Source organism: Orycteropus afer, unplaced genomic scaffold (genome assembly GCF_000298275.1).
Source record: "Orycteropus afer afer isolate SDZICR_OR568_19922 unplaced genomic scaffold, OryAfe1.0 scaffold00041, whole genome shotgun sequence".
NCBI classification, from domain to species: domain Eukaryota; kingdom Metazoa; phylum Chordata; class Mammalia; order Tubulidentata; family Orycteropodidae; genus Orycteropus; species Orycteropus afer.
In genome coordinates, this window is record NW_006921628.1 from 8,929,741 (window position 1) to 8,942,899 (window position 13,159).

At 47.9% G+C, this 13,159-nt stretch overlaps 1 protein-coding gene across 1 annotated transcript in view; it reads right to left on the reverse strand.

The window, feature by feature from the left end:
* The window catches only part of FAM3D (FAM3 metabolism regulating signaling molecule D), a 108,416-nt gene that overhangs the window by 87,308 nt on the left and 7,949 nt on the right, over positions 1-13,159 (reverse strand). Inside the window, 2 exon segments of the mRNA XM_007937305.1 lie at positions 4,727-4,785; positions 6,061-6,178. Of these exon segments, the coding sequence (XP_007935496.1) occupies positions 4,727-4,785; positions 6,061-6,178 (177 nt within the window).

A 13,159-nucleotide genomic window follows, 5' to 3' on the forward strand; every position in this document is an offset into this window, starting at 1 on the left:
TTGTTGTTATGTTGTTGTTATGTGCCGTCGAGTCGGCCCCGACTCATAGCGACCCCTCCTTGGGTTTTCGAGGCAGTATCACTACGGAAGTAGGATTGCCCAACCTTCCTTCCGAGGAGTGGCTGGTGGGTTTGAACCGCCAGCCGTCTGGTTAGCAGGCAAGTGACTTAGCTACTATGCTACCAGGCGAGGAGGTAAAGGGTCCAAATCTCCCAGAAATGGGTGTTCTGCAGAAACGCTGCAGTTCTCATTTATGACCACTAGATGGGAGTGTTGCAGAGGGGATCACCGCTCTATGTCGATTTCACGATTCCAGAAGAGGGCGGGGATGGAGCCAAGGTGACGGGGGTGGGGGGTGGGGATGAGGGTGGACTGTGCCCTCAAGGGCATCACAGCTCTTCCGTTTGGGTGTGTGTGGTGGGGTCAGGCTCACCTTGCATCCCCTCGAGGATTCTCAGAGCAACTCAAGGGATTTTTCACTTGAGGCCCTTTAAAGGGGACCTGTGAACCCCTGACATGGGTGTGTGTGTGTGTGTGTGTATGGGTGTGCGTGTGTGTGCGCGCGCGCGCGCTTTGGCTGCAGATTTAGAGCAGAATTTGTTTTACATTAAACGGTTCGTGTACCTTTGGTTTCACTCCCTGATTACCATCCCCAACCCTAACCCACTCTCCTCCTCTCCCTTCCCTGTGACCCTCCCACACCCCAATCCCTGTTCCCTTCTTAGTTATGCACTCCTGACTGACAGGGCTTTTATTTATTTATTTATTTTCCCTGAAATGGTGGGCGCAGGCAGGGTGGGAATAGGAGAGGGTAGAGCATAGTTTAAACGGTTTCCCTTGAAGCTTTGGCCCTTCAAAGGTTAAGAACTACCGATCTGTCCAGTCATCCCCAAACTAAGGCTGTGAGAGGAGAGACCAGCTTCACTGGTTATTATCCCAGTTTTCACTTTATCACCTTCTCTGTTTTTAGCAATCTTTTTGTTCTGGCTCATTATACTGTTAGGGACTCTGAGGACCTGGGAGTGATTTGGTCAGATATTGTCACAGTGAGAAGCTGCATATATGTGTGTAGATATTTCTAGTCTAGGCAGGTAGTTCAGCTGAGCAATGAACACTTGGAGTTAGCCTGATCTGGATTCAAATTTAGAAGATTCTGGGCATTGGCCATGTGACCTTGGGCAAGTTGCTTAACCTGTCTGAGGTTCCCTTTCTTACCTGGAAAATGGGGATATTGAGCCTAGCACCATTTTAGCATTGTGTGGAGGTTAAGTGAGACAGCTGACACACATTAAGTGCTTGATAAAAGTTAGCTCATTGTTATCCATGGTTATTTTTATCCAATGGCTTTGTGAAAAGGAGGCCATTCAAAGAGGTTTTCTCAGGTGGTGGCCCATTTTGGGCAAGAGAAATTCAACAGGTTTCAGCCAGATCAGCTGAAGCTGGACCCATTTCCCTGTCCCTCCCCACTGTGGGGTGAGTGGAGATTGCAGGGAACAGTGGATGTAATAAACAGAGGCTCCTCCAGTCTTCTGGTGTTGGGCATGTGCCGAAGAGTGCGTGGAGACCGCTTTCAACTGCCACACAAGGAAGGAACCCAAAACTGACAGGGCCAACCTTCCAGTGGCCACTTTCTGAAGACTGAAGTAAAACTGGCTTTGGCTCTCATCAAGAGTCTGCTCAGTGTCCTGGCCCCGCCCCCTCCCCGCCCCCCCCTTGTCCTTCCCAGGCCTCCAGGAAGTTGACCAAGGCTGCCCTCTGACACCTGTCCGGGCAGCACCCCATTCTGCTCTAAGCCATGACCTTCCACGTGACTTAGCAGGGTTCCTTGGTGGAGGGGAGAATTTCTTCTGGGAACAAAGTTCTGAAGCTGGAGTTGTACAGATCTGGGTTCTAGTCCCTCCCTGCCACTCCCTAAGTGTGGTCTTGAAAAGCTACACCAAGCCTGCCTTCCTTCTGAGCGTTGTGCCTGTTTCCACACTGGCCTGACCTTTTTGCCCTGGGAAGTGGCCTTGTTGTTGGGTAGTTGGTTCTGACTCATAGTGACCCTTTGTACAGCAGAATGAAACACTGCCCAGTCCCGTGCCATCCTCACAATCCTTGCCATGCATGAGCCCATCTTCATAGTCATTGGGTCAATCCATCTTGTTGAGGGTCTTCCATTTTTTTGCTGACCCTCTACCAAGCATAATATCCTTCTCCAGGGACTGGTCCCTTCTGACATGACCAAAGTCTGAGAGACAAAGTCTGGCCATTCTTGCTTCTAAGGAGCATTCACATTGTACTTCTCCAAGACAGATTTGTTTGTTCGTCTAGCAGTCCATGGTACATTCAATATTCTTCACCACCACCATAATTCAAATGCATCAGTTTTTCTGCAGTCTTCCTTACTCATTATCTAGCTCTCACATCCATATGAGGCAATTGAAAAGACCATGACTTGGGTCAGGCACAGCTTAGTCTTCAAAATGTCATCTTTGCTCTTAAACACTTTTTTTTTGCAGCAGATTTTCCCAAACAGGTAATTTGATTTCTTGACTGTTGCTTCCGTGGGCACTGATGATGCATCCAAGTAAAATGAAATCCTTGACAACTTCAATCCTTTCTTCCTTTATCATGATGTTGCTTATTGGTCCAGTTGTGAGGATTTTTGTTTTCTTTATGTTGAGGTGTAATCCATACTGAATGAAGGCTGTAGTCTTTGTCCTTCATCAGTAAGTGCTTCAAGTCTTCTTCACTTTCAGCCAGCAAGGTTGTGTCATCTGGACATCACAGGTTGTTAACGAGTCGTCCTCCAATCCTGATGCCATGCTCTTCTTGATATAGTTCAGCTTCTGGGATTATTTGCTCAGCATACAGATTGAATAAGTGTGGTGAAAGGATACAATGCTGAGACATCTTTCCTGATTTTAAACCATGCTGTATCCCCTTGTTCTGTTCAAAAGACTGCCTCTTGGTCTATGTACAGGTTCCTCATCAGCACAATTAAGTGTTCTGGAATTCCCATTCTTCACAAGGTTGCCGGTAATTTGTTATGATCTATACAGTCAAATGCTTTTGCATAGTCAATACAACCCAGGTAAACATCTTTCTGGAATTCTTCTCTTTCAGCTAAGATCCATCTGATATCAGCAGTGATATCTTTTGTTCCACACCCTTTTCTCAATCCAGCTTGAATTTCTGGCAGTTCCCTGTCAAAGTACTGCTGCAACCATTTCTGAGTTATCTTCAGCAAAATTTTACTTGCATTTGATATTAATGATATTGTTCATTAATTCCACATTCTGTTGGATCACCTTTCTTTGGAATGGACAAAAATATCTATTTCTTCCAGTTGGTTGGCCAGATAGCTCTCTTCCAAATTTCTTGATACAAATGAGTGAGCACCTCCAGTGCTGCGTCCATCTGTTCAAACATCTCAATGGGTATTCTGTCATTCCCGGAGAGAGTGTTTCCCATTTAAGAGTCAAAGACAGAGAAGAAAGCCTTGGTTGGGGCCATACCACTCAGTCCTTTCCTGATACCCACAAGCCCAACCCCTCTTGGAATGTGCCTTATTTCAGGCTTGGCCTGTGGCCTGGCCTCCCCTTCCTCACGTGTTGGAGATGCAGGGGCAGTGAGCTGGGGAACCTCACTCTGGGTCTCTCTACCTCCAGCCTCCTCTCTCTAAACTAGAAGGTTGTTTCTGGGATGCAAGGTTAGCTCATTATACTCTGCTCAAAGCCTTTCAGTGGCTCCCTATTACTCACAACTTCAAGTTCACTGCCCTGAGCAGGACATGGGGCCACTCACCACTGCCCATGTCCATGCTTCTGCCAGGAAGACCCTCTGTCGACCCCATGAGCTCCTCTCTTCCTTCCTCCCTTCCCTGCTGCCCCTGCCTGGCTTACTCTCTCTTTTCTCCTGGCCTTTTTCATCTTTATGCTTCATGTGGCCATCCTCTCCCTCTGGAAGCCTGCCTTGACTACTCCTCTCTCACCCAACTTTTCATCCCAATTCCTAAAGTGAGTGGATTGTACTTCCTTTTCACAATAGACTCTTGCCATACTGTGGTGGTCTATGAATCTCACAGACACCCACAGTGGTTGTGAAGCCAGGGCCTGTCCTAGTTCTTGCCTGACCCCTAGGGCCCTGTAGGGTTGGATTATGGGTCCACACTTGGTGTATCCAGGCAGAAGCTGCTGTGGTTATTTGCTGAACAAATGAATGAAGGCATGCACTCAGCACTTGCCCCCACATCACATGTGCTGGTTTAAGCTTAGAGGGCCTTGAAGATAGGTCATGTTCCATAGGATAAGTGAATCCTCCCAGGATATAGAAACGTTTGGCTAGGATTGTGGGTAATCAGTAACTAGCTGCTGTTGAGTTGATTCTGACCATGGTAACTCCATGTGTGTCAGAGTAGAACTGTATTCCACTGGGTTTTCAGTGGCTCATTTTTCAGAACTAGATTGCCAGGCCATTCTTCCAAGGTGCCTTTCGGTGGACTTGAACCTCCAACCTTTTGATTGGTAGTCAAGTGAGTGGGTGGGACTGGTCTTTTAAAGCTTCCATCCCCATAGGCCAGCCATGTGCTTCCTCTCTAGCACTGTGGCACCAGCACAACCCTGGGTACCTGGTAGGAACTCAGCCAATGTTTGTTGAATGAATGTGCAACTTCCACCCTGCCCTCCCTAGGGCTAACAGTGTGGCGATGAAGGGGCCTCTGGGGGACAGGTCAGTGACTCACCATTGACCAGGGCAATGTTCAGGCCTCTGCCCACATTGTTTTTCACAGAGCTCATGATCCTGAAGAAGAACAAGAAAAACAAAACACAACAGTTGGTCCCTGAGTGTGGAACAGGCATTATGCTTTTGTGACTCCAGGATGACTAGAGGGCCCTCATGGTGCAATGCAGAAGCATCAGGAAACACACAGAGTAATTTGGGCCATCTGTTTTTTCCTGGAAACTAGCAGTGGGCTGGATTCTCCAATGAGTCCCTCATGGCATATTTGGCCCAGAATAGTCTCAGACAGGAGGGAAGGTCCCTGCCTGGGGTTCTGTGGTGTTGGAGGTGGTGTCATTCCATCTCCACCCCTAGATATGAGGCCTGAATGCTGGTAGGAAGGGAGAACTGAGAGAGCTGCTGCTGTCCTGAATCTGGGTTCTCCTATAGAGTCTGGCAGCCACACCCTATCTTCTGGGGCTTCTTGGGAGTACTGCCCTACTTCTACTCTCAGATTGGGTTGTTCTCTGGATAGCCTTCCTCTCTCCCAGGCCTGGACTCACCATGGTGATTGGGCCAGGCATGGTCAATTAACCCAGGCCATCCAATGAGACCCAGTCTTGAGACATTTGTAGGGACAGTTCAGAAGGGATAGCTCTCTTTCCAGTGTGGTGGTAGTCTGGGATATTATGTCAGCCCAGCTGGGGTCTCTCTCCTTGACCACATGGAGAACCCATTTGCAGTACAGAAAATCAGAGCTAAGGAAAGCAGAACTAAGAATGGTGAAAGAAGGAGACATGAAGACATAGGTTGAACCCCTGGATCAAGCTGGACCTGAAGCCTGCAGCCTCCGGCCTTTGGGCACATGAACCAATTAATTCCCTTTTTTTTTTTTTTTGTTTAAGCAAGATGAAGTTAACGTTCAGAATCCTGACAAAAACACCTGTCTTCTGGCTTCTTTTGTATGAAGAACTGTCCCAAGGCCTTTACTATGTGGGTTGGATTATGGGTCCACACTTGGTATATCCAGGCTTTCATGCCACCCTTGAGCCCTCCCTATAGCCATCCCCCTTCATGAGAAGCCAAGAAGTTTGGCTGTCAGGCAGATTTGAGTTCAAATCTTGGCTCTGTCATCAGCCAGCTGGATGACCCTGACTCTCCTGTTTCCTCATCTTTACTATAACAGAAGCTGTTAGGATTACTGCTATTTGTGATTTACCCACCTCAGGGGATAAGGAAGTATGAGGAAGGTCTCATACTGTCTCATGGGCCTACCCACTACAACTTCAGAATTTGCCAGTGAATGAATGAATGAAAGAAAAGAAAAAGCAGGAGCCTCTCAAGACACTTACTTACATGTGATTTTCAAAACACACAGAAGGGCCCACGACATTGGCAGCCCCACTGCAGATTTTAAATGCAAAGTAGTTGTCTGGGCAGGGCTTGCTGAGGCCACACTTGAACTTCATGACTCCTGGAAAGTAAACAGACCAGCCTAGGTAGGTAGCAGATTGAGATTGGGTCTGGGGGAAGAAAGAGAGGGCTGGGGAGGAGGCTCGGGACTCAGCTGCTTCTGGTAAGCCTTTGCTGATCACCTAGTCTCAGAGCTCTACCCCATTCTGTGCTCCCACAGTGCCTTCAACTGCCCTGTCAAAGCACACATGGCACTGGGTCCTACTGCCCGGCTGCATTGGGCATTTTGGTCTTCCCATCACACCACAATCCAGGTTCAATGCAGGCCCTCGGTAAATGTGTGCAATGCAATGAGTGGTAGTTAATAACCAGAGTTACCATGATGAAGGGGTTCCCCTGGGAAACAAGCTCTTGGGCCACAGCAGGCTTTTGTGTTCCTTGAGGCCCTGTTGGCAACACCCTGGGGACTTGGCATGGTGGTTAAGAGCATCCCTTGCCAGCCTGGTGACTTTAGGCAAATTTTCTAACCTCTTTGGACCTCATCTTCCTCATTTGTAAAATGGGATAATTACGTGTCTTCCCCACTGAGCTCTTGTGAGGAGTAGGAATTGGCACAGTGATAGGTGCATGTTAATAGCAGAGAAACAACTGAGATGCCCTTTGCACCTCTTCTCAGCTGAGGTCAAACAAGACTGGTTTGGTATCTGCTAATTCAGCATTCAAAGGACTTTATAGAATATTACTGTTACAAATAATAAGAATCAACTCTATCTGTCTCTCTTCTAGACTGCTGCCTGTGAGAATAGGACCTGGGTGTTCCACTGCTGTGGTCACACATATGCAGCATCAGACTGGGACAGGGGAGGTGCTTAATAAAGGCTTATTGCATGAAAAAATAAAAAAGAACTTGGCACAGGGGATAAAGCATTTAGCTGCTAACCAGAAGGTTGGCAATTCAAACCCACCAGCTGCTCCAGGTAAAGAAGACGAGGCAATCTACTTCCGTAAAGATTTATAGCCTTGGAAACCCAATGGGGGTCGCCATCAGTTGAAATCGACTTGATGGCAGTGGGTTAATGCCCAGACACATTGGCTATTACTATTCTCATTGTTCATTTATCTATCACTGAGCACCTACTGTGTGCTGGGCCCTGGGATATGGCGAGAACAGGCAGGTGGACCCAGTCCTTCCACAGTGTTGGTGACCCATAAACACTTAGTACCCCTCAGATTACCAGGGCTGTTGTAAAGACCCGAGGCCTCTCCACAGGAGAGTCTAAAGGACTCAAACCACCAACCTTTAGATTAGCAGCCGAGTGCTCTAACCGTTTGCATCACCGGGAGCTCAGTGGTAGGTCGTAGGCACTTAATAAATCCAAGAGGCCTATGAACAGCAGCCAGTCTGAACAGATCCAAAGACATAGCCATGAGCCGCTTGGCCATCCACGGGCTCTTTGTGAGCTGAGATGTCACCTGTGTTTTCTGTCTGGCAGGTTATAATTTATATTAATGTGTGTTTTTAACACCATCTGACAACTCAGAAGGCACCCTTAAGGAAGGTTGGATAAATGTGGAGTTAGGGAATTTTCACCTGCAAAGGGAAAGCAGTGATTTGACAGCTTTTTTCTCCTCCAGCCTCTGGGAGGCCCCTGGCTGAGGCTGTGCTAGTGCTGGCACGGGAGCAAACCCACCGGCTTCCTAAGGAAGGCTTCCACAGCTGTGCTCTTGCTGGGTGCCGGGTGCTTTATATTTATTATCTTGTTAAAGCGCCCCTGCCTGTGGTGCACAGTTAAAACCAACTTCCATCCAGTCGATTCTGACTCATGGAGACCCCTGTGTATCAGAGTAGAGCTGTGCTCCAGAGGGTGTTCAGTGGCTGAATTTTTGCAAGGAGGTCACCTGACCTTTGGAGGCTCGTTTGGATGGACTCAAACCACCAACCTTTAGATTAGCAGCTGAGTGCTCTAACCGTATGCACCACCAGGAGCTCAGTGGTAGGTCGTAGGCACTTAATACACATGCATGGGATGAACAATAGAACATTTGGGCCAGGCTGAGCCTGAGGCTGGGAGTCTATAGGGTGCCCTTAGGTGAATTAGGAAAAACACCCTTCTGGGTGGACCCAAGCCCTGGGCAAGACTTGCTCAGCTCATGGCACCTTCCATTAGAGTAAAAAGAGCCCCTTCCTAGGAGTGAAGGCAGCCCACACCTGGACTCCCTGCTGGACTTCAGCTCCCTCAGCTGAATGGGCAGTCTTAATGAACTGAGAGGACATGCCCAGGTGCCCTCTTCCCCCCTGGCTATAGCACACTCACCTGATTGGTGCAACTGGCGTTCAAGCCAGGACACTATTACTGGGAGTAGGAGAGAAGGGAATGGAGACACTCCCTTAGAGGTGTCGGGAGACAGTAGGCCCTCAGGCCTGCAGCTCAGGAGAGACACTGGGCTGGAGTAGACCCAGCACCCCTCCTTGATGCTCTGGATGGGACTCCCTCATGAAGAAGACATGCAGAGGAATGATCTGGGGAGGGACCCTCAGTTTAGACACAGCTTCTCTTCTCTGTGACCCTCAGGCCCCCGCATCCTGCTGCCTGTCGCTTCATGGACAGCCCTGCTTCCTTTTGAGAGTGGAGGCTCTCACCTATGCTGGGGGATTACGGCAGGCCTCAGGGACCACTCCTGAGTTTGCCCAGAGCCTAATCAACTGCAGCTAAGTCTGATAAACCTGATGTCAACAGGCTGGCTTAAGCAGGCTTTTCCGGAATTGATTTTCTGACCATCCAGCCTTCACGGTCAAGCTGCTGGAGGAAAGGGGGTGATTCCCAGGGGTCTCAGCCACTGAGAGGCAGGGTATTTTTTTTCTGGGGTCTGGCTTAGGGGGCTTCCCCTACTTGCTGCCTTAAACCCTGAGGCTCAACCCCTCAGAGAACCCCTAGCTCTACTGGGGTTGGTGTGTTATCAAGAACACTAGACTTCGGGGTTACTCCTGTGTGGTGCAAACAGTTAACATCTTGGCTGCTAACTGAAAGGTTGGAGGTTCACGTCAATGTTGAGATGCCTCAGAAGAAAGGCCTGGTGATCTACTTCAGAACAAATAGCCACTGAAAACCCTATGAGCATAATTCTACTCTGACACACATGGGGTTGCCATGACTTAGAGTCAACTTGACCCTAACTGTTTTGATTTGAGGCCTGGGAAGGGTGTCAGGAAACCTGGGCTCTAATCCCAGGCCTTGCTAACCTGCTGTGTGACTTGCCAGAAATTTCTCTTGATCCTTCCCAACTGTAGAATGAGGGGGTTGATTTAGATCAAAATCATCAAAGAGATTTCCTCTTACCAATCAATTTCAATCTACTGTTAGAGGATTAATGAAAAACTCCTGAGGCTGCCTATGGGCCTAGAGGGAAAACATATTGGGATTGATTGGTGATGTCTACCATGGGAGTGGGCAGGGTAGAATGTAGCATGAGTGCTTGGATTTGCCATTCTCTCAGCAGATGATGTCTAAGTGCTTGTTCTGCACCAAGATGCTGTGACACTTTGTCTACTTCAGAATGTGACTCAGAAAGCTTCAGGAAGATAGGGTTGAGGGTATAGGGGTGGATGGTTTATACAGTCTTTGCTTTCTATAATCCCACAATGCACTGGGGCTTCCATGTCCTCAATCTGGTAAAAGCACATTCTTTGAGTTGCATCCCTCTTCAGAGTCACCGCTATAGTGGGTAGAGAAGGGAGTGGACCTGAGTTGGCTCTTGTAAAGGGCTGTTGAGAAGGGGAACTCTGGAGTAGCTGGTGAGGTTGACTATCATTTACAGTTGCATAGCCTTGGCCAAGAGGCTTCACCTTTTTAAGCCTCACTTTTCTCATTTATAAAATCAGGATAATTATAGCACCCACACTGGGTTGTTGTGAGGCCTACATGAGAGACCTGTAAAGTTTGCACAGTGTCTGGCACATAGATACACTATCACTGTTACTATCATCATTCTCTTCCCTTCCAGCTCCTCAGGCACCTGGAACACTTTGCTGAAGCCCTGTTGAAAACCTGAAGGGTTTTGAGGCCTTTGGCATTTCCACCCTGCCAGAGTTCTACCCACTCCCCACTATCCCTGACTCTCCAGTCAAGGTCTGGAGTCCATGTGTTCTTGCCTCCAGGCCTTTGTATGGGCCATTCCCTCCCTCCTCCATGAGCCTCCAACCTCCTCATTCTCCAAGGCACAGCTGAAGCCTCTTCTCTGAAGCCTTCCCTGACCCATCCCATTGAAGATGTGCCCCTCTGAGAACAGGGAGCACTTTTTCCCACCTCTCTTGGGGCATTTGACACTTCTACCCCAACAATAAGCATCCTCTTTATTTATCTTGGGGCCCCTATAATGCCTGGCATAAAAAAACTCACTGCCGCTGAGTCAGATCTGATTCATAGTGACTCCTCCTTGGGTTTCCAAGGCAGTATCTCTACAGAAGTAGATTGACCAACCTTCCATCCGAGGAGTAGCTGATGGGTTTGAACCACCAGCCTTCTGGTTAGCAGTCTGGTTAGCCTTAGGTACTAGTAATTTGGAGCAGGAACCATGAGCCAAGCCTGGGGTCACTGTGATCGTGGGCACAGCCAGGTGGGGGAGTCAGTGAGGTGAGGGACAGGTCAGGGGCTGTGATGAGGAAGGCAGGAAGTGGGGGACTAGAGGTGGAAAATAGTCTGAATGGCTGGGAGGTAGCTGAAGGGGCTAACCCTGCCACAGGCCGTTGGGGCTTCAAACACTATCATGGCCACAGGAGAAGGCTGTGTAGACACTGGGTAGACCCACTAGTAGAGACTCTGGAACATCTCATTCTAGGGCAATTGGGGGACTGAGTGGATACTCACGGGTCTCCTTAGAGGCCGGACCTGATGGAAGAAAAGACAGAACCTGGTTAGGAGAAGGTACTTTGGACCCCCTGTGGGATGGAGGTTGGGGATTGTGGACTAGGGTTCTATATCAGGTCTCCTATCATATCAATGGTAAGAATAAGAGGACAAGGCCCCCAGTAAGAACAGAAATGCCATGGGAGGGAATGCTCCAGGAACACTGAATAAGTCTTTGTCTATCAGTGTCCCTCTTTTCAGGAGCTCCCACACATACACAGGCTCCATGTGGTCCTTAGGGGGCTGTTCATCCTGCAGTCCCTCACCCCTGCCTCCAAGGCTCCAGCAGTAGCATCTGACCCAAGCTGGGCCAATTATAATACTACAGAGGCCAACCTCTGGCAGCAGTGATTGGCCCACAGCTGGGCATGTGAACCAGCAAAGCCAATCAGAGCCCTTCCCTAGGTTGATATATGGCCCTGGGAGAGAAGAAGTGTCTCTTTCAGCTAAACTAACTCTGGTAGCATAGTGCCTAAGGTGCTTGACTGCCAACCAGAAGGCTGGAGGTTCAAATCCACCAAGCACTCCTTGGAAGGAAGGTTGGGCAATCTACTTCTATAGTGATACTGCCTTGGAAACCCAAGGAGGGGTTGCTATGAATTGGATCCAACTTGATGGCACATAACAACAACAACAGCAGCAAATGAGCATCTGGAGATCTGATAGCCATAATGTCCACCTTAGAATGAGGTTAAGTTGCAACAAGCAGAGCCCAAGGATGCAGAAGGAAAGGCTTTGGAGGGCCCCTGGATCCAGCTATACCTGAAGCCAAATGCCCACAAACTTCCCAATTATGTAACTAAAAAAAAAAAAAAAACACCCCAAAACTCAAGGCTTATAAGAGGTTAAGAACTACTCATTTAGGAGGAATTTCAGTCAGGCAGGATATTTTCAACAAATGAACAACATCCTGTTTCGTTTAAACTGGTTTGAGTTGAGTTTGTCACTCCTATCTGAAAACATCCTGCCTAACTTTAAAATTCCTCCTAAATCAGTAGTTCTTAACCTCTAATAGGCCCTTTTGGTGGCTGGAAAAGCCAGTGAACTCCCCCTTAGAATAAGATATCCCCACTTCTCTTGGGACATTTAGCACTTCCTACTCCAACAGACTGCAAATTATTAAATGCATACAATTAAATAGGTTGGATTACAAAGGAAACCGATTATATGTAAATATAATGAAGCATTAGAAAGAAATTTGGGTGACTTCCGGTAAGATGGAGGAATAGGTAGATAAGCGACACAGACCCTCTTCAACAAAGTAAAGAAAAACCAGTTGACAGAGATACAGAAGATAATCCTGGAGCCCTGAGCTTTGAAAGGAACTATACAGAAGTGGATTAGGCACCAATTAATGAAAAAACCTGAATGAAAACAGTGAGTACAGAGACGGTTGAAGCTGCGGATTATCGGCTACTCTGACAGGACCAACAGCCTGAATATTTCCAAGTGGTGTTGGGACCTGAGAATTGACCTAAAGATCAGCCCTGGTCACCAAGGGCTGCAGGGATGACTGTGCTGGTAGCCTATGACTAGGAAGGGAAACAGCAAGGAGGGAGACAACCTGAGCTGTTGACTTTCCACTGTCCAGAGGATGCAGCCATTTTGATTGTTTACACACAGCAGCCATTTTGGATATTTAAAGTGACTGAGGGCACAGCCATTTTGAATCTTTACAAGTGGCAACCATTTTGGATTTAAAAGTGATAGCATTCTCATTCAGATTCCAGGGACCTAAAAATAGGCTCTGTTTGCCAAGGTCGGCAGGGACATACAATAGGCTGACGACAGGAAAGGAGACAGGTGGTGAGTGTATAAGTGCTGTCAACTAGTGAATAGAGGAGGACAGTACCCTGCTTGTGTAGATTAAATACAAACAAAACAAAATGAAAATCACGGGCAAGTCACTCCAACATACTATCACCAATTAAATATAAACATAAACATGTCACAATGCCTCAGAGACAACAGAACATCACAGTCCACACAAAGAAGCAAGGTAAAGCAGGAGAAACAAGGGACCAGGATAAACACATACCTGAGGAAGACACAGCATTGGAACTCCCTGATAAGGAATTCAAAAGAATTATATTCAGGTATCTTCAACAAATTGAGAGACAGATCAAGGAAAACACAGA